The following is a 23,986-nucleotide window of genomic DNA, read 5'->3' as shown; positions in this document are numbered from 1 at the left end:
CTCTGCCCTGTACTCTCCATCTCGCTCCTGATTGGTGGATGCTGCAAAGATGACTGTTTGGTGCGTTCCTCCTCTTCCCCTCCTCTTCATCCCCTCCCTCCTCTGTGTGGTGGTGCTGCTGCTGCAAGCTGCTGGTGTTGCCGTGACGATGATATCCTCCCCCTCCCACACACACACACACACACTAAGAGGACAGGCAGCAAACAAGACGCTCTCGTGACGCGATGGCTTCAGGCTGGAGAACAGACAGCAGTGATCGGCTGCGTCTGAGGAAAACATGGTGAGTGCTCTCTTTAATTTCCAAGATGAAAGGACAGACGGACGACTGCGTGGACAGATGGATGGCTGGATGATTGATGGGTGGAGGAATGTGTGAGGATGACAGCAGCAGCAGCTGTAGCATGCTGTGTTTTCTTGATAGGGAGAGAGAGAGGGAAGAGGGGAGGATGGACAGACTGCAGATGGATGAAGGTGGAGGACTGAATGAATGAATGAATGCAGGAAGAAACTGATCAGCTTTAAAGCACATACAAGCCTGTGTGTGTGAGTGTGTATGTGTTTGTGTGTGTGTGTGTGTGTGTGTGTGTGCTGCCAGGCCTGTAAATGCAGGTTAGCATCCTGAGTGCTAACAGTAACAGTAGGTACGTCACTCCTGTGAACCAAAACTGGGCTGATCTGCTTTAATTTCTACAGCCACATATAAACAGACAAACACATACAGATATGGATGGATTAGCAAACAGACAGTAGGGGCAGGGAGCAGCAGGTCAGAGCTTGTTTGATGTTTGAAGTTAATGCTTCTTCATTTAAAGTCAGTCGAGTGACTACAAAAAATAAACTGACCACAGAGATGAAGAGAAGATGTTGAAATTACTGAAAAGATGCCAAATAAGCAATAATGATACAGAAAAAAAGCCATAAGACATGAAAAACATCTACAAGAACAAGCAAAAATGACTAAAGAAGATATGAAAAAGGCACAAAATCGCTGCAAAGAGACCCAAAACTGAAAGTTAAAAGCATAAAAAAATAACAGAGAAAAAAACACAAAGACACAAAACTACAAAGAAAATCAAACCGACTGCAAAAGAAATGCAACAGTTAAAAATGTGCAAAATCTCCCCAAAGACGCATCGAGTCACCACAAAGCGAAGCAAAGCAATCAAAAATGCAAAAAAAACATATGCAAAGCCATAAAAAAAAGTACTCCGAAAGAAGAAAAACAACTGAAAAAAATCACTAAAGAGATGATAAATAACTTTTAACAGATGCAAACATTCAACAAACAAATAACAAATGTAAAGAGATACTAAATTAAAAAGACAAGACACATCTGACTATTCTCTTCTGCTTATCCAACACCAAGATAAAAATCCAACATCATAAAAAACACAAAGATTTATAAAATGAAAATAAAAGAAACATTGTAAAATTACAATAAAGAGACACAAAATTAGCATGAAAAGATGCAAAACAGCTACAATGACACACAAAACGACCACAACAGATTTCACACACACAAAAATCATCTCCACACAGAAAAAAACCCTGAATAGGAAACAAAAACTGTAAATCACTACACAGACACACCAGCAACCAGAACAGAGGCAAAATGCTACAAAGACGAGTATTAAAAGATGCAAAATCACTGCGAAGGCGAACAAAATAAATAAGAGTCACAAAACATTAAGGATGGACCAGGACTTCATTATCATCACAGTTATTGTGTTACATTTAAGTTTGTAACTAAATAGTTAGAGGTTTTGTAAATGGTCGTATCCAGGACAATCTAACCCTGATAACTGAGCTTAAGTGTTTGAGTTCAAGTATGTTATGACCACATGGTCAGTAGTGACAAGCATGAAAATATATGTCTGCAGGATGAACTGGATGAACTACAAATTACTCAAGAAGGAGCAAAGCTACTAGAAAACACATCAAAAAGATTACTAATCATCCATTTACTTAACAGCTCATCCAATATAGTCTATCCTAGGTGAGTGCAGAGTGACAAGCTGGGTCACAGAAAAGACTTTAAAGAAAAACAAGATGAGAGAAGGAGCCAGAAAACTAAGAAACAAAAACAGAAATTTGACTATAAAAAGAAAAAAAATATGCACGAAGAAGTGCAAATTGCAAACAAGCATAAAGATAGTGAAAAAGAGGTGCTTTGATGAAATCTGTAAACTGGGCATAAAATTAAAAAGCCTACAAAGACAAATAAATAGATGAAGTGATGAAACATTTTCAATAGAAACCATGGAGAAAGAAAAAGGTAATTACAAGCTATAGAAGAGAGACAGAGGAGTGATTAAAACAAAGAGAAAAACAGAAACATTCCCACGGGAATACAAAGGGAGACAGATCAGATTACCTGACTCTGTGTGTATGTGTGTGATGCCACACTGTATATTTACTGGCAAGCTCTTCAGAAACTGGTTCCACTGGTACGTTTCTCAGGCTGCAGGCAGGATGTTTTGTTTTTTTTTCTTTTGACTTCTAAAGAAATCTCACAATCCTCTAATGGACGCTGCTCTGCTGAGCCAACATGATGTAAGTCTCTCTCTAATTAAATCAAAGTATTTCGTTTGTAATAACCAGCCTTTTGTTTAACCGGCATTCAAAATCAAGTGAAATTAATATATTACTATGTCAGGTGCCCGTGATGTCTATCTTTTAATGAATACAACAACTTTGATTACTTACTATTTCTGATTTAAATGATGACTTTCCATTCAGCGCGTGCTGTTAGCTTATAAAATGTTCATATATATGTAATTAGTTAAGAGTTTCAGTTTCTTCCTTTGGAGTTACTGCACTGAATCATTCACTTCCATCCTTCTATGTCCTCCATATTTCTTGAATGCCAAGCAGTAACTTAGAGTTGCCTTACTTCTAACTTTAAGCCTCAACAAAATCCAAACAAATAAGCTATTAAAAACAAACAAACTTGCAAACAAAGGTTTATGGAAGCTGTACAAATTTTGTACAGCTTCCATAAAGAGAGAAACTAGAGAAACACACATACCAAAAGCATTCTTTGTAGCAGGCTGTAAATATTTCTGATGTACACATGGGATTTTAACAGAGCTGTGTATGGAGATCTACTCATGTTTGGAGCCTCTAGTGGTCCATAGAGGAACTGCAGTTTTTTGGACTTGAGCATGACCTTTTAACCCCAGACACTGTAGATGCTTTATGAGCATATTTAGTTTATAGACAGTGAGCGGCCCAAGTTGATCACAATTTATCTTTAAATGGTAAGACTGTGAATGCAGATGAGTTAACAGCAGTTTGAGCTCATCTGGCCAAAGAACCATTGAGGTGAGGCATCCGTCCTTCCACAGTTCACAAGAATCATTCTTCCTCCTACAGTATTTGTCAGATTTTGGTGAAACTTGCACACAATGATCACCTAATAGGTCTTCACCCAAAGCCAAGGTCAAAGTTAAGGTAATAACCTGTGAATAGTGATGAACTGTGAGATCGATGAACTACTACATTGTTGATGTTACTGTTTATAATCTTTTTGAAGAGAGCAAAGTGACTCCTACAGAATTACTTTTACAATGAAACTGTCCATGATAGATATATTTTGGGTTTTTAGTCAGTGCTGTACCTCTACTAAAGTGGGGAACGACGAGAAAATATCTCAGTTCAAGACCACTGTGATCAAAAGATGACGATCATTTTCTTCTGCAGTAATTTACATTTGCTGGGAGTTCCCGGCCCATTCATTAAGATACAGGGAAAAGCAGAAGCAGGGAGATGAGCAGCATGACAAAACATGAACACTAGGAGCTGAAATGGAGGTGGGTTGAAAGCAGCTTGCAGATGTGCACCAACAGCAACTGTGGGCAGGTTAAAGCAACTTATATAGCGTCCTGTGTGAAATTTACCAGCTGGAATTGTGGATGGGTTTGACTTGTAGCTGATATAGATCTGAGCAATATAGTGTAGCTATTCCTCAAAATAGTGTGAGAAGATTAAACACAGACATCAGTGTGAACCCGTGTATGGGAGAACATACAGATACATTCAAAGCATTGATGAATCACTGACTCTTCTTTATGAATCTGTGAGGAAAGAAAACAAAACAGAGAGAAAGGGTTCGATTGTCTCTTTGCACTGTGGCAGTTACAGGCAGCCACCACACACAAGTGCACACAAACACAGCAAAAGCATTGTAGAGCAAAGAAGGACTGAGAAGAAAGAAGAGTGGAAAGAAGGGAAATGTCAGAAAAATAATTTCCTTCAATGTGCCACGTTTGTGTGTGTGTGTTTCAGACAGACATAAAGTGTGAGCTTGTCTGTGTAAGGTTGCTTTCACGTCAGTCGAGGTCGTGTTTTCTGGGGGAGGAGGTGTTAAAACAGGATTATATACAAGATCACAGAGAACTCGTAACCATAATCCCTCCTCTTTATGAATTATTCATGAAAATATTCCTTTTTATATTTTACCCACAGATATGGGAGTGTATATGCTTTGGCTGAGCAAAGTGACAATGAAAAATAAACCTAGACACCAGACACAAAGAGAGAAGGAAAACAGTCAGGCTTCCAAAAGCAGCACTGCTCATAACCTTGTTTTGTCAACTAGTTAAAATTTACATGGATTTACAGCAAAAGAAAAGCAGCCAATTACTTAAAACTGAAAACATGAAAACAACATTTTCTCTTATAAAAATGATATTATTTATGGCTTTTACACTTGCCAGTTTTTATTTACATACATGTTAATTCATAGTAATATGGTAATTTAACTTACTTTTATTAAAAAGTCAAGTGAGTTTATTTTCTTTAATTCTTCTAGCAATTAAATAAAAATGTTAAATTTACAAGAAAGAGAAAAAAAGAAAAATCAAAAACATTTGCAAACCATAATTAAGAACACAATTATTCATGCAAAAACAACATTTACTGTTCACAAAAGCACACAGTTAGTCATTCGTCACATGTGTAATAAAATATGACATTCATTTTATTTTTTATTGTATTTTGATTTATTTGCAGTGGTGTAGAGTGTACACATAGTAGTTAGTATTAAATGTTCGTAAATGTAAGGTTATTTTAATCCTTGCATATGAAACACGTAACATGTTTCATTAGATGCATGTCCCCCCTTAACCCACAGGCAGTGATCCTGCATCTGTTATGGGGTTTCCTGCTTTATGTGTACAGTGCACTGTACACTGGTAGTGTGCATTTAGTTAAAGTGTTGTTGTTTTTAAAGAACTGACAGATTAATGTTTTTTTCTCCATTTTCAGTGGAACAAATTGAGCTTTTTTCTATCATGTGCTGTGGGACCATAGCTAAAAGTCTATTTTTAGTTTAGGCGTTCACACTGATTCAGCATTATTACCACCATCTCTGTGACTTTAACATGATAGTAAAAAGAAAAAGCAAAAAAAAAAATTAACCAAAAAAAACAGACCTGGAACACTTTGTGAACCGAGCCATAATCATTGCAGCTCTCAGCACCCTGCCAGCTAAATTTAGACTAAATTTCTGGGATTATAGAGGACATGATTGCTTCACTTTTTGGTGTATTTCCTTCTAGCTGGTGAACCCCCTCACCCCAGTCCTATGCAGTCTGTTACTATGGAAACCAGAACCTCCCTCCCCACCCGGCTCCCTCTCTGTTCTCCATCACTTTGAAGACATTTTGTTGACCTACATTACTGCTTCCAGAAGCTCTTCATAGTATTTTACTCCACATTTGCTGTTCCTGGTGGTCCAACAAGCAACAACATGCAGTCATCCCCCTGTTTGTGGCATCTGTCCATGGGCTTCCTATACAGGTTAAGCTTGATGTATCGTACCACTTGGGAGGCTATCCAGTCAGGTGAAATATTAAACCCACCTTTAATGCATTATGTTTACATGATAGAGGGTGAGTACCAACCAGGTACAGCCAATTAAATGCATGTGGTTAACTGCTTATCAACACCTCTATAAAACTGAAATTTTGATAGTCGTCAAATGTGAAGCCATCTGTGCAACAGCATAAACTTGGTCCAAATTGGGTCATGCAAAAGGAAAATTATCCCAAGCACACAAGTGAATGTTTAACAGAATGGCTGAAAAAGAAAAGAACCAAGATGCTGCAACGGCCCACTCACGTCCAGATGTCACCCTGACTGAAATGCAGTGGTGGGACATTAAGGGAGCTGTGCATAGATGAACTCTAGCAAACCTCAAACAGCTGAGGCAATGTTGTAAAGACATAAAACGTGTAACGAAGAGTGGCCATAATCCCTCCACAACAATGTGAGAGACTGATAAAGTCATGGTTCTTTAATGTGCTGAATCATGCAGTGTCGTTTTAAGAGTTTTTCACCAGACAACATAGAGTCCTGTGAAAAAAACCCTCTCTTTTTCATGTGAATATATCAGCATTTGTGTATTTTTTCCAGCTAGTACACATAGTACTATAAACACACGTTTATATTGGCAACTGGAAAAACTTTGTCGATATTAATTAGCAGTTCCCGGGAAAGTTGGAAGAGTTTTTAGAGGCAAATAGTAGCCTTTTAACAATAAACCAGTGGACATGTATGTTACCTCTCATAAAACCTCTCAAACGCAGCATTAATTAAATGCATTTGAAATATGGAATCCAATCCAATTTAATAGCAACTTAAAGCCAGGAAATATTAACATAAATCAAACAGCGTCATATCAAAATATTAAAGTGAGACTATGCCAAACAAAGCCGACAGTACTAAAGCTTGACTCATTAGCTAACATTAAGAAAGGCCAGAAAGAGGACCAGGCTGGCTAGACAAGACAATTTAAACCACTTTTATCTACATTTAAATCAAATACAGTGGGGCAAAAAAGTATTTAGTCAGCCACCGATTGTGCAAGTTCCCCCACCTAAAATGATGACAGAGGTCAGTAATTTGCACCAGAGGTACACTTCAACTGTGAGAGACAGAATGTGAAAAAAAATCCATGAATCCACATGGTAGGATTTGTAAAGAATTCATTCGTAAATCAGGGTGGAAAATAAGTATTTGGTCAATAACAAAAATACAACTCAATACTTTGTAACATAACCTTTGTTGGCAATAACAGAGGTCAGACGTTTACTATAGGTCTTTACCAGGTGTGCACACACAGTAGCTGGTATTTTGGCCCATTCCTCCATGCAGATCTTCTCGAGAGCAGTGATGTTTTGGGGCTGTCGCCGAGCAACACGCACTTTCAACTCCCGCCACAGCTTTTCTATGGGGTTGAGGTCTGGAGACTGGCTAGGCCACTCCAGGACTTTCAAATGCTTCTTACGGAGCCACTCCTTTGTTGCCCGGGCGGTGTGTTTTGGATCATTGTCATGTTGGAAGACCCAGCCGCGTTTCATCTTCAAAGTTCTCACTGATGGAAGGAGGTTTTGGCTCAAAATCTCACGATACATGGCCCCATTCATTCTGTCCTTAACACGGATCAGTCGTCCTGTCCCCTTGGCAGAACAACAGCCCCATAGCATGATGTTTCCACCCCCATGCTTCACAGTAGGTATGGTGTTCTTGGGATGCAACTCAGTATTCTTCCTCCACCAAACACGACGAGTTGAGTTTATACCAAAAAGTTCTACTTTGGTTTCATCTGACCACATGACATTCTCCCAATCCTCTGCTGTATCATCCATGTGCTCTCTGGCAAACTTCAGACGGGCCTGGACATGCACTGGCTTCAGCAGCGGAACACGTCTGGCACTGCGGGATTTGATTCCCTGCCGTTGTAGTGTGTTACTGATGGGGACCTTTGTTACTTTGGTCCCAGCTCTCTGCAGGTCATTCACCAGGTCCCCCCGTGTGGTTCTGGGATCTTTGCTCACCGTTCTCATGATCATTTTGACCCCACGGGATGAGATCTTGCGTGGAGCCCCAGATCGAGGGAGATTATCAGTGGTCTTGTACGTCTTCCATTTTCTGATGATTGCTCCCACAGTTGATTTTTTCACACCAAGCTGCTTGCCTATTGTAGATTCACTCTTCCCAGTCTGGTGCAGGTCTACAATACTTTTCCTGGTGTCCTTCGAAAGCTCTTTGGTCTTGGCCATGGCGGAGTTTGGAGTCTGACTGTTTGAGGCTGTGGACAGGTGTCTTTTATACAGATGATGAGTTCAAACAGGTGCCATTCATACAGGTAACGAGTGGGGGACAGAAAAGCTTCTTACAGAAGACGTTACAGGTCTGTGAGAGCCAGAGATTTTCCTTGTTTGAGGTGACCAAATACTTATTTTCCACCCTAATTTACGAATAAATTCTTTACAAATCCTACCATGTGGATTCATGGATTTTTTTTCACATTCTGTCTCTCACAGTTGAAGTGTACCTCTGGTGCAAATTACTGACCTCTGTCATCATTTTAAGTGGGGGAACTTGCACAATCGGTGGCTGACTAAATACTTTTTTGCCCCACTGTATGTCAAATTGGATTTACATGTAGAAATAATTTTACAGTTTGCCAATATTTTTTTTTCCTAAAAAACATTATACAATCTATCTGTAACACAAATCTAAGAAATTAAGTAAAACAAAGAAAAAAGAAATGTTATCAGATCCAACGAATAATGAATTTTATAAGTTACAAACACAGTTACAAAGTCTAGTTCAGTGAATATAATGGAATAACATATGCCAAGTTTCATTGACTACAAACTCACTAGCCTGGATAATTGTCAGTCAGCTAGCCAAAACTGATTGGAAACGTGGTTCCTCACAACAAGTATTATTTGTCAGATAATAGCATTAAAAATGCTCTGAAAGGGACCAATGGCTCAAACATGGTTGAGAAATCAAATTCAGTGACTCAGCTCAGAGCAGGTGAAACTGAGCAGAGAACTATCTGCTCTGGCTGATACTTACTTTATAAGTAAGTTGGCCCTTACTTTATACCATCAACAGGCTAAACTGCTGAGTTACATATACATTTTATCTTTTAGTTGTCATAAAGGGGGAATTAGCTACAGAGACCAATGATGTATTTCTACCAGACGTTTTAATGGAATAAAATGGTAATTTAGCTCACATCATTGAGACAGGCTCCAGTGGCCACTGGAGGAACTGCAGTTTTTGGAACTTCTTATGTTTCATTTTTTAACTGGTGACATTGCTGCTTGGTGCTCTTTAAAAGAAAAGCACTCTATACTATTGCTTGTGATTAGATAAAATATCTGAAATGAAAATATAGAAAAGAAACTTTGGGAGCATGAGAAATAACTTTTTTTTTTTTAAATTACTTTCATTCTGACCGAATTTGCTTTGTCCTATAGCATGTTTGCAGACTGTAACCAAGACAACTCAGCTCCACTTTATGGCCAGTAAAAGCAGATCACTGGCTGGTTCATTCAGAGGGAAACTCATACATGACACTTGGTCAAGTAACTGCAGGATTTTGTGATTCCGTGAATGCCTGAAAAGATAAAAGGCATTGCACACTCATTACCCATGGAAATACAGTTTTCCCAATGCCATAAAGGTTTTTCATTTAGTGGCAGCGAGAAGAACAACAGTTTGAGGTACTTTAACCCATCCATCCATTCGCTTCCATTTATCCTTTTCAGGGTGACACTGGAGCCTATCCCAGCAGTCATAGGGCGAGAGGCAGGGTACACCTTGGACAGGTTGCCAGTTTGTCGCAGGGCTAACACACAGAGACAGACAACCATTCGCACTCACATTCACACTTATGGGCAATTTAGATCGATCAATTAACCTATCCACATTAACTGCATATCTTTGGACTGTGGGAGGGCGTCAGAGTACCCAGGGAGAACCCACGCAAGCACGGGGAGAACATGCAAACTCCACACAGAACTCATTGAACTCAGGACCTTCTTGCTGTGAGGCAACAGTGCTAACCGCTGTGCTACTGTGCTGCCATTATAACCCACATTTATTAATCAAATTTAATCTACCTGATTCAATCTTAAGACTGAGACAAAAGCAAAATGAAAAAGTATAAAGGAACACAGTCAAGAGTTCGAAGCTTAAGTAAATAATCTCTCTTGTCTCTCTGTGTTTATCTGCTTTTCCAACTAATCCTCATCCCTCTCTCTGTCTCGTTTCTGCAGGACACAGTGTGATCTGCCCACAGCTTGAACCCTATGTGAATCAAATTAACACCATAGTTCATTGCTTTTCACCCAATAAGACCTAAAGAGGATTGACTACTTTCATTCACTCGGTTTATGTGCTTGAAGAAACAACACATGGAAGCAGAAAGATGTTTTAAATGGGATATGTACCTAAATGTGGACACCTGGACACTCTTTCCCCCCATAGTGGAATAACCTATGCCAAGTTTCATTGACTACAAGCTCACAAGCCTGGATTACTGTGCCCTGAAATTACAGAAAAACCAAACCTGCATCTGGATTTCTGGCATTCTTCTTTGTGTGTGAAATGTTGATGTGCTTTTCCAGAGATCTAGCATCCGCCAAGAGTTATCACAAGGAGTTCATATGAACATTTGATCCTTTTTATGTTGAATACACAATGGAATAAAAGGGTGAGACAAGGAGCTTACAAAAACAAACAGTACAAAAATACATCTGGAACCTTGTATCCAAACATAAAGCCCCTTCCCCTGGCTGCAGAGTGGAAAAAGGGGTGTGTTTGGAGGTTTACCCTCACCAGGCTGCCACTTGCAGATGGAGGCCCACCAACACTCCCCAGATAGCAGCAGTGAGGAGTGCACCGTCCTGGAGGCTCCACCTGGCAAAAACGCCTGCCCACAACATGCAGGGAAGGTAGGTATTCAATAGGTGTGCAAATGTCCTGAACTACATATGAAAAGTGACATGAAAGCCAGCAAAAACTTGTCCACATATCGCACAAAGCCAAAATCAGCTTAAACCTTGGAGGTAAATTTCAGTTGGCTAAGAATAAACCTTTCTGTTAAACATCAGTGGTACAAAAGGAAACCAGAATTCTTCCAATACCATACAAAGTTATGCCTCGCCTGTAATTCTGTTCATATCCATTTATGTTTATGCTTAACCTCCATATTATCATCTTTATTTATTTTTATATTCAATCCATATTTATTTATTTATTTATTTTATATTACCTCCAATATAGACTGTCCCTGCCAGCTAAACTGAAACTGAAGCCAAAGATAGGACATCTACCTACAACACATGACAAGCGTCTCGAGTTTTACACAAACAAACGATAACTCTTTGATTTTTTCGGACTTGGGTTTGGTAGTATATGCCTATATGAACAAAATGAGAATAATTCAAACGCCATTTAACTTGAATATCGGATGTTTTCACAGATTATGTGTGCTGATGACATCAGGAGTTTTTATAGATCATTTATGCTGATGTTAGCATTATTCATATGGAAATTTAGTAAAGCGTATTAATCTTTTGTGTCATTGTGAATTCAAGCAATACTGTATTTTTTTTAAAGAGCTCAAACAAAGAAAGTTTCTAGCTCCCCCAAGGTTTTTCTTGATTTGTGTGACCCAGACCTTTGACCTATGGCCTTCAAGCATTTCATACTAAAACGGTGTATTTAACATATATTTTTACGCAGTTCGTGATTCTACAAAACTCTATGGTTTCATTGTCATATCGTATGGAATAGTATTGCAAAATACGGTTATGGTTCTCAACAGTAAATTCTGAATTCACATTTCACATATTATTGGCCTTGAAGCATTGCATACTAAAACAGTGTATTTTACTACCTTTGCCCACATGGTGGGAGCAGAATCTGCAAAAATCATTGGTTCTTATCATGTAAAAACTTGAGATTTTAACATATATTTTCACGCAGTTCGTGATTCTACAAAACTCTACGGTTTCATTGTAATATCGTATGGAATAGTATTGCCAAAAAAATGCATGGTACAGCACACTCTATGCCCTTTCATAGTGTATATATCACACTCAATATGGTTTCTTTAAATATTTTCTTCTATGTCAACTTTGACGTTTGACACTAACAGTGAAGGTCAAAGTCAAATGCTTATTCATCCTAGGTACTCATGTCACCCAAGGCCTATTATATTCTTGTAAAGTTTAAAGATGAGCCATAAAGAAATTGGGATAATATAAAGTTTTTACTGATTTTCACTTTTGGTGTGACCTTGAACTGATTTTCAGCAAAAATAAAATCAGCTTGAACCTTAATTGGTATCTACCATCAGACTAAATTTGAACATGATATCTTGAAAACTGTGGCAACTAGCCTGCTAAAACACAGCCAGATAAACAGACAAATGGAACCAATTACATACTTGTAATTAAAGTAAAGACTGGACTCTAAAAGACTGGGTGGCTGTAGCTCATTAAGTAGAGCAGGTTGTCTACAAACTAGAAGGTTTAAAAAGTTGCAGTTTTATAGGAGGTATGTGTGCTGCTATTTCTTGGACAGTTTAAGTGACTATAACAGAAAATAAAACTGTGCCCTGTGATGAAATATGATGCAAAAACAAAGTTTATAGGACAGATATGAGCAAGTTATGGTTCTCAACAGTAAATTTTGAATTCACATTAGAGATTAGATAAAACTTTATTAATCCCTCGGGTGGGTTCCTCCGGGAATTTCTGTAACATGTATTTTCAGATTCAGATTCACTCATACATATAGAAATGACTGAATCATGTACTGCAAAGTGTAAGCCCAAAGCCTAATCCATGTTATCTATATGTTGTTCCTGTTTAATCCAGTTACTGATTAGCAACTGTACAACAATGAGACTAAACTAAAGACAAACAATATCTAGGCTATCATGGGGCATTCAATTCTTAATAGTGTAGCTTCTCTCTCCTCTTTCCTCCCTTCATGTAAACCGTTCAATTTGCAGGTTGCTGACTTGTACTGCTCTGCCTGCAAGTGCGCTCTGTGTGAGGACTGTCTTCCCAACCATGCAGAACACCCTAAGGTGGCCCTCAGCCAGGCCCTCGAGCAGCACCGCAACAACCTGCAGGAAAGACTGGGCACTGTTCAGGACAGGTACAGGTTGAAATACTTGATACAACATTAAGAAACTTTATTCAGTCCATTAATCTGTGCCCCCAACAAACCCTTATGTTAAACTGTTGTGCAGTGGTGCTAGTTTCCATTTATCAACAAAAACACACACAAACCCCCCCAAAAATTTTAATGCTGAATTACTTTTTTTAAAATATGTATTATAAACTGCAGAAGTAAGCCAATGATAAATATCAGCTGGAGTTTATTAGGATTTTATTATTTTTATATATTGTATATTTTTTAGTAATTCCCAGAGACCAGGAGAGGGCTCTCTCATTAAGCAAGATTCATTTAAGAGTCACTTGGGCAATGCTCATTGATTGTTTTTTGCAGCAAAACACAGATGTTCCCTAAATGCCTCACATTTGTTAAGAAAAAAAAGATGGAAGAATAAAATAGAAGAGTGACAGTGTTCTGGGCCAAGGACTTTTCTCAAGAAAGACAAATAATCTCTGGAATTTAATTTAAATGCTACTCTGGGAATGAGATAGTCAAAAGATTTCTTAAAAGACATACGGGCTTGGGTAGAAAGTTAAAGAAGTTACTAAGTATTTATATTGAAAATACCCATCCATTCATGTAGGGAATTATTAGTAAACAGGGAGCAGTAAATGTAGGTCCCACATTCAAATTGCACTTAAAATACTAAAAGTCGCATCTTTTCGTTTGCAAAATTGGAAAAAAATAAAATACAAATCAGCTGATAGCATTTCATTCTTGTAGATCAAACAGGTACAGATGTATTTGCTGTGGAGAACAAGTTGCATAACAACTGACATATTCAGTTAAAGTATAATGTAGGCATACTTAATATAACTCAGTCACAAGTAACTATTGACAGACAGTGGATGGAGGAAAGAAGAGATGCTGACATCTAGTGGACAGTGAGCAAAATACAGTACAAATGATTTACCAGGCTATAAAATCTTGACATTAACAATAACATGTTATTAATTTTTCTCAATTAAAGTTACAGGTTGCATATGTAAACATTTAACAACATAAATGTAGCATAAAGAAAGCTTGCTATTGTTGTTTTGCAAATTAGATATGTAACTGCCTTTCTCTTTTGTGCGTGTCCTCTCTAGACTCCCTCAGATTTCAGATGTACTGTCCTTTGTTAAAGAGATCCTCCAGCAGCTGACCAATCAGAGGGCTTCCATTGAAGAGGACATTCAGTCGAGCTTCGAGGACTTACACAAGCAGCTGGATGTTCGAAAGAGTGTACTGCTGATGGAGCTGGAAGTTACATACGGACTCAAACAGAAGGTGAACAGAGTTTGTTCAATTTTTCCTTTGATTCTTTGGTAAAAGTACAACCTCCTCAGTCACTGGTATACTTCTTTAAATAAAACAAATCAAATGAAAAAGTCTGAAACAGTCTAATGAAACTTTTCTTTTTCTGTCTCCAGGTTCTCCAAGCCCAGATAGACAGCCTTCTACGGGGAGAGGGGGACATCACAACCACCTGTACCCAGGCAGAGGAGGCTCTGGCTGGAGATCCCTGTGTGGCGAGCCTGCAGGTGGAACGAGAGCTGTGGGAGAGGCTGGGTGAGCTTGCTGGTCTTGGTTTGCCATGCCAGCCGGAAGAGAACGACCAGCTGGATCTGGTGATGGAGACAGATGGGCTGAGGAAGTCCATACACAACCTGGGGACTATTGTTACAACCAGGTGAGACAATTCAAATCAAGTTCAACTCAGTTTTATTTATTTAATGCCAATTCACAACAACAACTGCCTCAAAGCAATTTATATTGTAAAGTAAAGATCCTACAATAGTACAGAAAAACAGAATAAACCCAAAAGTCAGACAACCCTGTATGAGCAAGCATAGGGGAAGGAAATGGAAAAGAAAAACTCCCTTTCAACAGGAAGAAACCTCTGGCAGAAGCAGGCTTAAGGAGGGTCAGCCATCTGCCACAACTGGTTTAAAGTGAAAGGGGAAAGACAAAAGACTGTGGAAGAGAGCCAGAGATTAATACTAACTAATAATTACATGCAGAGTGGTGTGTAAACACATAGTGAATAAAAAAGGTGAAAAAACAAAAAAACAAAACAGAAACACTCAGTGCATCATGGGAACACCCCAGCGGCCTAGACCTACTGCAGTGTAAAGATTAAAAAGTTTTAAGCCTAATCCTAAAATCAGAGAAGCTCATTGAGACTTGTTTGTATCATTTATGCGCAGCTCCCTATAAGGTCCCACCACAGCATTTCAGTCAGGCTGAAGACTGGAATGGGCCATTGCATCACCTTGATCCTTTTCATTTACAGCCATTCTGTTGTACATTTGCTGCTGTGCTTGGGAACATGACTCTGACTCTGAAGAAAATAAGAGCAATCTATAAAATCCGCTGTATACCAAAGTATTCCAATCAGCGATAAATAGCGAGATGTTTTAGCTGTATTTTTTTTAGAGAACAACAAACTGTTTTTCCAGGCTACATTGTCAGCTTCTAAATTATTAAAGATTATTAAGCACCCCAGCTTATCAGCTATCTGCTTTAAGGTGCATCTTTGAAAGTTATACCAGGAAGGCAATAAATTCTGATTTAAGTCTTTCTTTGTCAGAGGAGCTACAGTATCCAGAGTCGTACGCAGTGACGATATAAAACTATTAACAAGATAACAAACTCTGTAAAAGCAGCGTTCAGGTAACTGCTCTGCACTGTGTTGGTATAAGGCACTGAAGAAGATGCAGCTGAGGAATTATATCCATGGCTGACACCGTCTCTAAGGGGGTGGGGTTTTGGGGCATTTCAATGATGATGAAACATATTGAACCCTGTGGTTTTGGATTTAATGCCATTTCATTAACACTCGTCTTTCTTCTCATCCTCAGTGCGGTGGCAAGCCAGAGCGAAGCCATGGGTGCAGGTCTTGAGCAATGCATTGTTGGGCATCCTGCCTCTGTTACCATTGTAACAAGAGACAAGTCAGGGGGAGCCTGCAAGAGTGGAAATGCGATCCTCTCTGCTGAGGTTCATTCTACACCTAAACTCCATGAAATTAAGTTCTACTCTGTGTTCACACTTCAATGCAAACAGTGACAAAATATTATGATGTGTTGATGTAGGTATTCACACCAGACGGCAGCATAGTAGATGGTGAGATAGTGGACCACAAGAACGGGACATATGAATTTGTGTACACGGTGCCAAAGGAGGGTGACTTCTCACTGGCTCTCCGTTTGTATGACCAGCACATCAAAGGAAGTCCCTTCAAACTGACTGTCACCAAGACTCTAGAGGCTGAACTAGACGTAGGTGGATCTTTCTTTCAATATTAGTACATTTCTACTATCCATTTGGCAAATAATGTCTAAATTCCTTTAATAGCAACTGTGATATACACCAACAGCCTATGTACGGCTCATTCATGTCCAGTGTCCTTTAGCATCTGTGCTGAAGGACACTGGACATCAGGACCTGAAACATCAGCTTATGACATTACTGTCTGACACTCACTTTATAATTATTGTTATGAAGGCCTAGTCAAGTAGTTTTGCCTAAACCTAAGAGGTTGTTAATCCTCTTCCCATCAAACGAAACTTGCATCCAAGTATGTCCAATCTCACTGCAAAACTTTGTGCTAATGTCCTCACACAACACAGAAAAGCTCGTATTGTTGACCACGTCATGCTTGTCTCTTGAAGTTCAGAGTTCTTGAGCAACAATGATTCAAGCAACATGACTTAAGCAATTATAAAACCTAAATTTATTTGATTGAGCTTACCCTAAATTCATCGATACATTGACGTTGGCAAAGGATGTAGGAAGCTTTCCAAACAAAAACCATATAACCTTCATAGTTACTGTGTATTGTGTTTCCCTTTTTGCTCTCTCTCCAGGTTTCTCCCTCTACAACAACGGCAACCAACTCAGCAGCCAATGCTACGCCATCGACTGGCTCATCTGAAGGAGCAAAGAGACGAGGAAAGTCACCTGGTCAGAAGAAGAAAGGCTCAAAGAGGGCCAGCAGTGCCCTTGGTACCCCACGGCGCAAAACTCAGAACCCCATTGAGGACGACCTCATTTTTAGGATCGGTGAGACATTTAGCTGGAAGAAACGAATCGTATAGACAGACTAGGATATTGTACACTTGCTTTTTTAAGGCTAATATATCCTCATTTTTGTGACACTGAAAGGCCCTTTTAATGGTTCAATTAATTTGGGCTTATTTCTCCCCATCATATGCATCACTTTTTCCAACATGGTGGAATTTTCATCTGGCTGATTTCAGTGTCTGTTACCTGTTTCATGTTACAGTTTATGAAGGGACTAAAGTAATGACATTGTGAATTTTAAAAGCTCAGATTCACCAAATTGTCAGTATTGTAGTATTGTTGTTGTTGTTTTTAATTTTTTTTTATTTTAGCACACAAGTATGATGGGACTGTCAGAATAATTCTAGTATTGACATCATAGCTAATCTTCTCCTACCTTAAACACTTCATAAATTTGTCCTGGAACAAAAATGTTCGTATGTGTGGTGCACCACACATACGAACATTTTGTGTGGAATGGTGAAATGCCCAGTTTTAGTCTTGATAATAATATTCCACTCAAATGTCTTTTAGACCTCGCTTCAATTCATTCAAAACTTAGGTAAATGTGAAATGGTCTTCCCATAGAAAGCCTTTCTTTAAAGTCAGTAACACAAAAAGAAAACATGAATTTTCACCTTTTACTTTCCTTCTTTTTAAAATAGAAAACACAATCCATGGGTATTTTGTGCTTGAGGGGGTAGGTCTAGTCCAAATGTATGTTCAAGGAAACTTGAACTCAAATTGAAGCTTCATGCAAAAGGTTGTTTATGAAAACATTTCTATGTATAATGGAATTTAAAATCATATTTTGAACTATTCAGGAACAAAGGGAAGGAATAAAGGAGAGTTCACCAATCTTCAAGGAGTAGCTGCCTCTTCCAATGGTAGGATACTGATCGCTGACAGCAACAATCAGTGTGTCCAGGTATGGCCTTCGAAAAGCTGCAGGGTTCATATAAAAACCCCAAATTTATATCGAAAGTTAAACAATGTATATATGTCCAGATTTTCAGCAATGAGGGAGAATTTAAGAGTCGTTTTGGAGTGCGGGGACGATCGCCAGGTCAGCTACAGCGTCCGACTGGTGTAGCCGTGCACCCCAGTGGTGACATCATTATTGCTGACTACGACAATAAGTGGGTCAGCATTTTCTCCTGTGAGGGCAAATTCAAGGTATGTGTGCTGATATGTCAGGGTTGAAGGGGTATTGTACTTTATTGCAAGCAAACCCTCATTCTAATGTTTTCAGTGTTGATTTATGCAGCAATCTTATTGTTTGTATTTGTTGTTCACCAGGCAAAACTTGGCTCTGGCAGACTCATGGGACCAAAGGGTGTGTCTGTGGACCAAAACGGACATGTTATTGTGGTTGACAACAAAGCTTGTACTGTCTTCATCTTTCAGCTGACTGGAAAGCTTATTACCAAGTTTGGAAGCAGGGGCAATGGTGACAAGCAGTTTGCAGGTAATGTGGACTAAATTATATTATTTCACGTAATTTAATTCCCAAAAATGTACTATGGGCTGTAAAGAATAAATATACATAAAGAAGAAAAGGCAAATATATGAAGAGAAAATGTTTGATTCTGGATTGTCTTGAGATTAACGGCTCTTTAAAAAGTTAGTACTATATAGAAACCATTGATGTTTTTAACCCCATGAGGTCTGAGTCATCACTGGTAATGAAAGCAGTGCTAGCTGCCCTGACCCCATTTTTTGGTGACCAGCACAAAGTATAAGAAATATAAATAGTCAGTTAGAGCAATTAGATTACGTACCCTTTTGTCCCCTGACTGCCAAAACAATGAAAATGATACGTCCTAAAAGTTAAGGATTGGGACAATCACCACTGATGGCTTAGATCTGAGAGGGTTAAAGCATTTACCCCCCAACTTTTGGCAATAAGGGAACAAACAACATTTTAACTTGCATTTCTCTTTTGTCCCAGGTTTTGAGGCTAGGGTTGTAGTTATCACTGATGACCTCAGAAGGTTTACGTGCGCTAATAAAAGTATTTAGGTGATGGTTGGCAGTTGCTAAGTCTGAAAATTGATTTAAGAACTGAGTGCACTTGAAATTCTGTTTAAAGTTTAACCCTATGACCTTTAAATCACTTGATGACCCCAACCTTTAACAGTAAAATATTGTACATTTTGTTTTTTCTTTTCTTTTTTCCCCTTTTTCTTTTCATTCTAAGAGACTTCAAAAACTATTCAGATATACAAATACCAGTGTTACCTTTCTCTAAAATACTTGCGAATTGAAAGTGTTAAAAGAGGCTAAAGCTAATTGAAAATACATTGTTCGTTGTACAATGTACAACCTATTTCTTTGTTCCTGTTTTTCTTTCCTAAAGGTCCACACTTTGCAGCAGTGAACAAAAACAATGAAATCATTGTGACAGACTTCCATAATCACTCTGTTAAGGTACAGCATTTTACTGAGCTTAAAGGATAGTTTTAGTGTAATGTTATGGTAAAAAAAAGCTAATATTTCATATCAAGTCCAAGTATGGTTTCAGAGGATTCAAAATAATAAATCTTTATCATTATTTCTCGGATTAGGTTTTCACGCTTGAAGGAGAGCTTGTACTGAAATTTGGTTCAAATGGGGAAGGAAACGGCCAGTTCAATGCTCCCACTGGTGTAGCAGTGGATATTAATGGGAACATCATTGTAGCTGACTGGGGCAATAGCAGAATACAGGTAAAACGTTAACATATGAAAAAACTTTTATATACGGTCAACCTTTTATATATGAAAGCCCTGCTGTGTAAGGTTTTTATATATAAATAATACATATCTTCGACATTTCCAGGTGTTTGATGGCAGTGGCTCCTTCCTGTCCTATATCAACACATCAGCAGACCCTCTTTATGGACCCCAAGGTCTGGCTCTGACTTCAGACGGACACGTTGTAGTGGCTGACTCTGGCAATCATTGCTTTAAAGTCTACCGCTACCTACAATGATGGAGGCTTGGATGACGATGGGGGATGGTGACGTGGATGCGATAGACAAGTTGAGGTTTAAATGAAGCGATAGAGTGAGCACTGTCAAATAATATGAATTACTGCATGAGCCTCTAACTGCTCCCTCTGAATGTTGAAAATGGGATAGAAGGGATGAAAAAGTCAGTGAAAAAGTGTTCAGTTCCCATTCTGGGTTCCAACCAGAACTCATGACGGAAGTACCTAATTTGAATATTTTTGGTGATTATTATTAGGTAAGATCATAAAAAAATAAAATGAAAACAAAACATTGATAGCAGATGTTTTGTCTCAAGAGGGCTTAAGATTGGCTCACGTGAAAATCTCAATAATTTCCAGCTGTCATACAGACATTGCAGAATGGGATGTAGATAAAAGTTATGCAATACTGGTTCAGAGATGTCAAATTTGAGAGGTTCAGTGTCTATAAATGGACTAACAAGGAAAGCTTTGGATAATAAAATGAAAAAAACCAAAACCAAACAAAGGCTGCAAGAGAGATGACAATGATTTCTTCAGAAACAACTGCTTACTAAATTTATGATGTGGTCAATGAGACATAAAAAGGAGCAAAGGCATTAACATGGACATAAAGGGACATAATGGAAATAATGTGGAGAGAATGAAATGAAAGACTGAAAAGTTTTCTAATGTTCTGCCTTCTTGTGCTGTATGTAATACACAAAATAATTGATTATGAGCTAAAAGAGACCTATGTCTTCCAATTTCATTACATAATTAGAGACTTCCACTGTGGATTTGGTGCCACACTTTAACATCCCTTGAGCAAAGCACTTAACTTAAAGGTAGCGCAGCTGGAGAGGACAGCAATTGTGCTGAAGCATACAAGATTTTATTTCTAAATATGACAAAAAAATTCCAAATTTATAAGACATAGACCACTTTTAGTCCAAAGTGCATTGTTTGTACATTAGGATTGTTTGAACATGGAATGTTATTTTGATCCCATATAACAGTATTCTTTACAAATCTTAGGTAATAGATTCATTATTAGAAATGATTGCTTGACTCTAATTCTGACTGTCTGAATTAATGACTGATTGACTTGATTTGACAAAAAGCATTGTGTGTCTATGCTTGGTTTGAGTGTTCAGATATTTTTTTCCTGATAAACCTGTTGCAATGAGGAAAAAGTGAAAAATGTATCGTATATATTTGTGAAGATACGTTTAATAATATTGCATAAGCTGTAATCAACATATTTGGACTCAGTAACAGCAGCCGTCTTTTGCAGGAACATTTACAGGTCTAGTGCCCTCATGAGCCCTTTGAGCCATTTCGTTTCCATTGCATTTTAGGATCAGTTGATTTTATGATGTCAACAAACCAGTTTTACAATGTCAAGGTCTGTGATACCAATTCACAACGCATAAGTTAACAGAACTGATGTCCCATGAAATCAAAACAACAACAACAGTGACAACAATGGTGGGGACCAGGATGGCTGTTGCATTTACATTTGATGTGCTCCCCAGAACTCCTTGCTATGTCCTGCAGTTGAAATGCCCTATTTTTACATATTTCTCTATGCTTGTCACCATGGCAACAAAATATCAGAAGGATATTTTGGGGGAAGGAATTCTAGAATGTCTCTATTCATTCTTCCTTATTGACAAGGATACAAGAATGCTTTAAGAATTCTGAAAAACTGCTCTTGCCCGCTTGTAAAATTCCACATATTCTGTCAAAAAAGAGAATACCTCAGTGTTCTAGAAGCATGCCTCTGTTGTTATGTAACTGTTGACACCAAACATATCAGACATCTACTGCGAGCTCCCATTTTACAAGTCTAACCTAAAAGACAATTTACAGTAACATCAGTAAAGTATAGTTAATTTACAGTAACATCAGTAAAGTATAGTTCAAGTAATGTTAAAGTCTCAAGCATTAGCCATTTACATTTGGAAAAGTGCTATATGCCAGTAACAACAACACTACAAAGCATTTACATAAACTGTTGAATAGGTAAGAGAAGAATTTATGTTATTTCCATCCGCGACGAGTTGGGGAGATTTAACATGCACTATTAATATACTGCAAACTTCTTTGTTGATTGTGGTAGTTTAAGTGGCATCACATCAATTACTTACACATTTAGTCTTTCCTGAAACAGGAATTGAGAAACTCATCATTATGTTCACAGTTGGTCAGAGATTCTCTAAGTTACATATTTTACTACTTCTATTTATTGCTTATTATTTATTTATCTAATTATTTATTTTCATCTTGCCATTTGATTGTGTTACACCATGTGCATTTAAATTCATAAGTGCCCGTTACATTTCATCTTACTAGACATTTCAGTCTTTAGGCTGTATTGAAATGGGACTGGAATTAGAACTGCTGTTAATATTTTGTCAAGTTTCCTTTTTTTTAAAATCTTTTGTTAAATTAAAAAAAAATCAAGCTCATCAGTTAGCAAAAATAGCTCATTAGCACCTTATTTTGGGATCAACAACACGTTTAACTCAAAACTAATAAGTTAGCTGTAAAAACAGTGCAGTACAATGACCAACCTTATGAAAACATTAGCTTTAAATGGCTAATACTGCTTTTTTCTTACATAACTGATTACAAGCTAACCTATTAATTTTGACTTGTTTGTAGCCGTCAGTTTTGATGTTGAATGTTGATCATTTTTTCACATAGAAACAACAAAATCACTTTTAATAACAATGAAACAACTTCATCTTCAATACAATGACAGTAATCATTATTCAGTCCAGTAAAAAAAAGGTTGGCGCCTCCTCGTTTGTGTAATTTGTTAGTCTGTTCATGGATTTGCTAAGACTATATTTTCTAACATAAGCATCCTGTAATGCTGCTAAGTGTCAGATTTTGCTCATCAACTTGAAATAAGATCTTTTGATTTGTTGGTACTATTGATTGTTTTAAAGAAATTCGACTGTGTTTCCTAATGTAACCTGGGCTTTGTTTACTGAATATTGAGCCTTATTGTTGGTATTACATATGAATGTTGTTTGATCTGGTAGAATTGCCTTCTCAGTAATTTTGAAGTAATGATTGTTTTGGAAAAATACAGTAAAGAAGATTTAATTACAATTTCAGACACAAACAGCTCATTTGTAGCCAACACAGCCATTGCAAATTTTCTTTTGGAAACCTGAAAAATAAAAAATAAAAAATGCCATTGCACATATGTACAAATGTGTGTGTTTTACGTGTAAGATTTTTAGCAGAAAATGCAACAGCATTGTGTATTGCACTGGTTTGATTTCCCCCCCCCTGCAATCCTATTATGGTGTTTTAGAAGACAGCTTTTAAAATACTGATCGCTTTCATACAGTGTCACTTTCAAGGTCTTTCTTGCTCTGTAACTGCTGTCATGTCTGATCACTGTTATGGGCTATGACTTAATATTCACATACACTCAACACTGAAAATAAAGCATTGATTCCTGAATAGCAGCTGTTACTATGGCTTGGTTTTGTCCAAAATGTGAGCAATGTCAACTAATTTACCATCTATATACTTGGAGAGCCTTAGTCACAAATGTTAGAAAATATCAAAGGTTTACACGATGGCATGGGAAAGTATAATGCCTGTCATATTAAGAAAGCAGTGTTAAATATCTCTACACTAATGACAGTCTTGTATTCTCATTTCTTTGAACAACTGCAAAATGTTTATATAACATTCTTCAAACATCACTTAGTCATTTTTTAAAGATATGACTACTTTGTGCTTGGAACGGTTCACAGCCAAGTGTGAAGCGGTGGGAATGAGGATCAGCACCTCCAAATCTGAGGCCATGGTCCTCAGCTGGAAAAGGGTGGAGTGCCCACTCCGGGTCAGGGACGAGTTCCTGCGACAAGTGGAGGAGTTTAACTATCTCGGGGTCTTGTTCATGAGTGATGGGAGAAGGGAGCGGGAGATTGACAGACGGATTAGTGCAGCGGCCGCAGTG

At 38.1% G+C, this 23,986-nt stretch overlaps 1 protein-coding gene across 1 annotated transcript; it reads left to right on the top strand.

Annotated features, from left to right (window-relative positions):
* The first annotated feature begins 105 nt into the window (after nt 1–105).
* Nucleotides 106–23,486, top strand: LOC113019422 (tripartite motif-containing protein 2-like). Its single transcript, XM_026163142.1, has 14 exons — nt 106–280; nt 10,083–10,760; nt 12,830–12,978; nt 14,088–14,268; nt 14,412–14,671; nt 15,843–15,981; nt 16,077–16,262; nt 16,851–17,046; nt 17,871–17,974; nt 18,055–18,222; nt 18,346–18,514; nt 19,406–19,476; nt 19,614–19,754; nt 19,867–23,486. The coding sequence occupies exons 2-14, from the start codon at nt 10,662–10,664 to the stop codon at nt 20,017–20,019; spliced, it is 2,016 nt and encodes a 671-aa protein (XP_026018927.1). The 5' UTR covers nt 106–280; nt 10,083–10,661; the 3' UTR covers nt 20,020–23,486.
* Nucleotides 23,487–23,986: the final 500 nt, after the last annotated feature.

This window comes from Astatotilapia calliptera, chromosome 3, assembly GCF_900246225.1.
Source record: "Astatotilapia calliptera chromosome 3, fAstCal1.2, whole genome shotgun sequence".
Classification (NCBI taxonomy): Eukaryota; Metazoa; Chordata; class Actinopteri; order Cichliformes; family Cichlidae; genus Astatotilapia; species Astatotilapia calliptera.
Note: the sequence above shows the minus strand (reverse complement) of the source record. Positions and strands in the feature narration are given on the sequence as shown.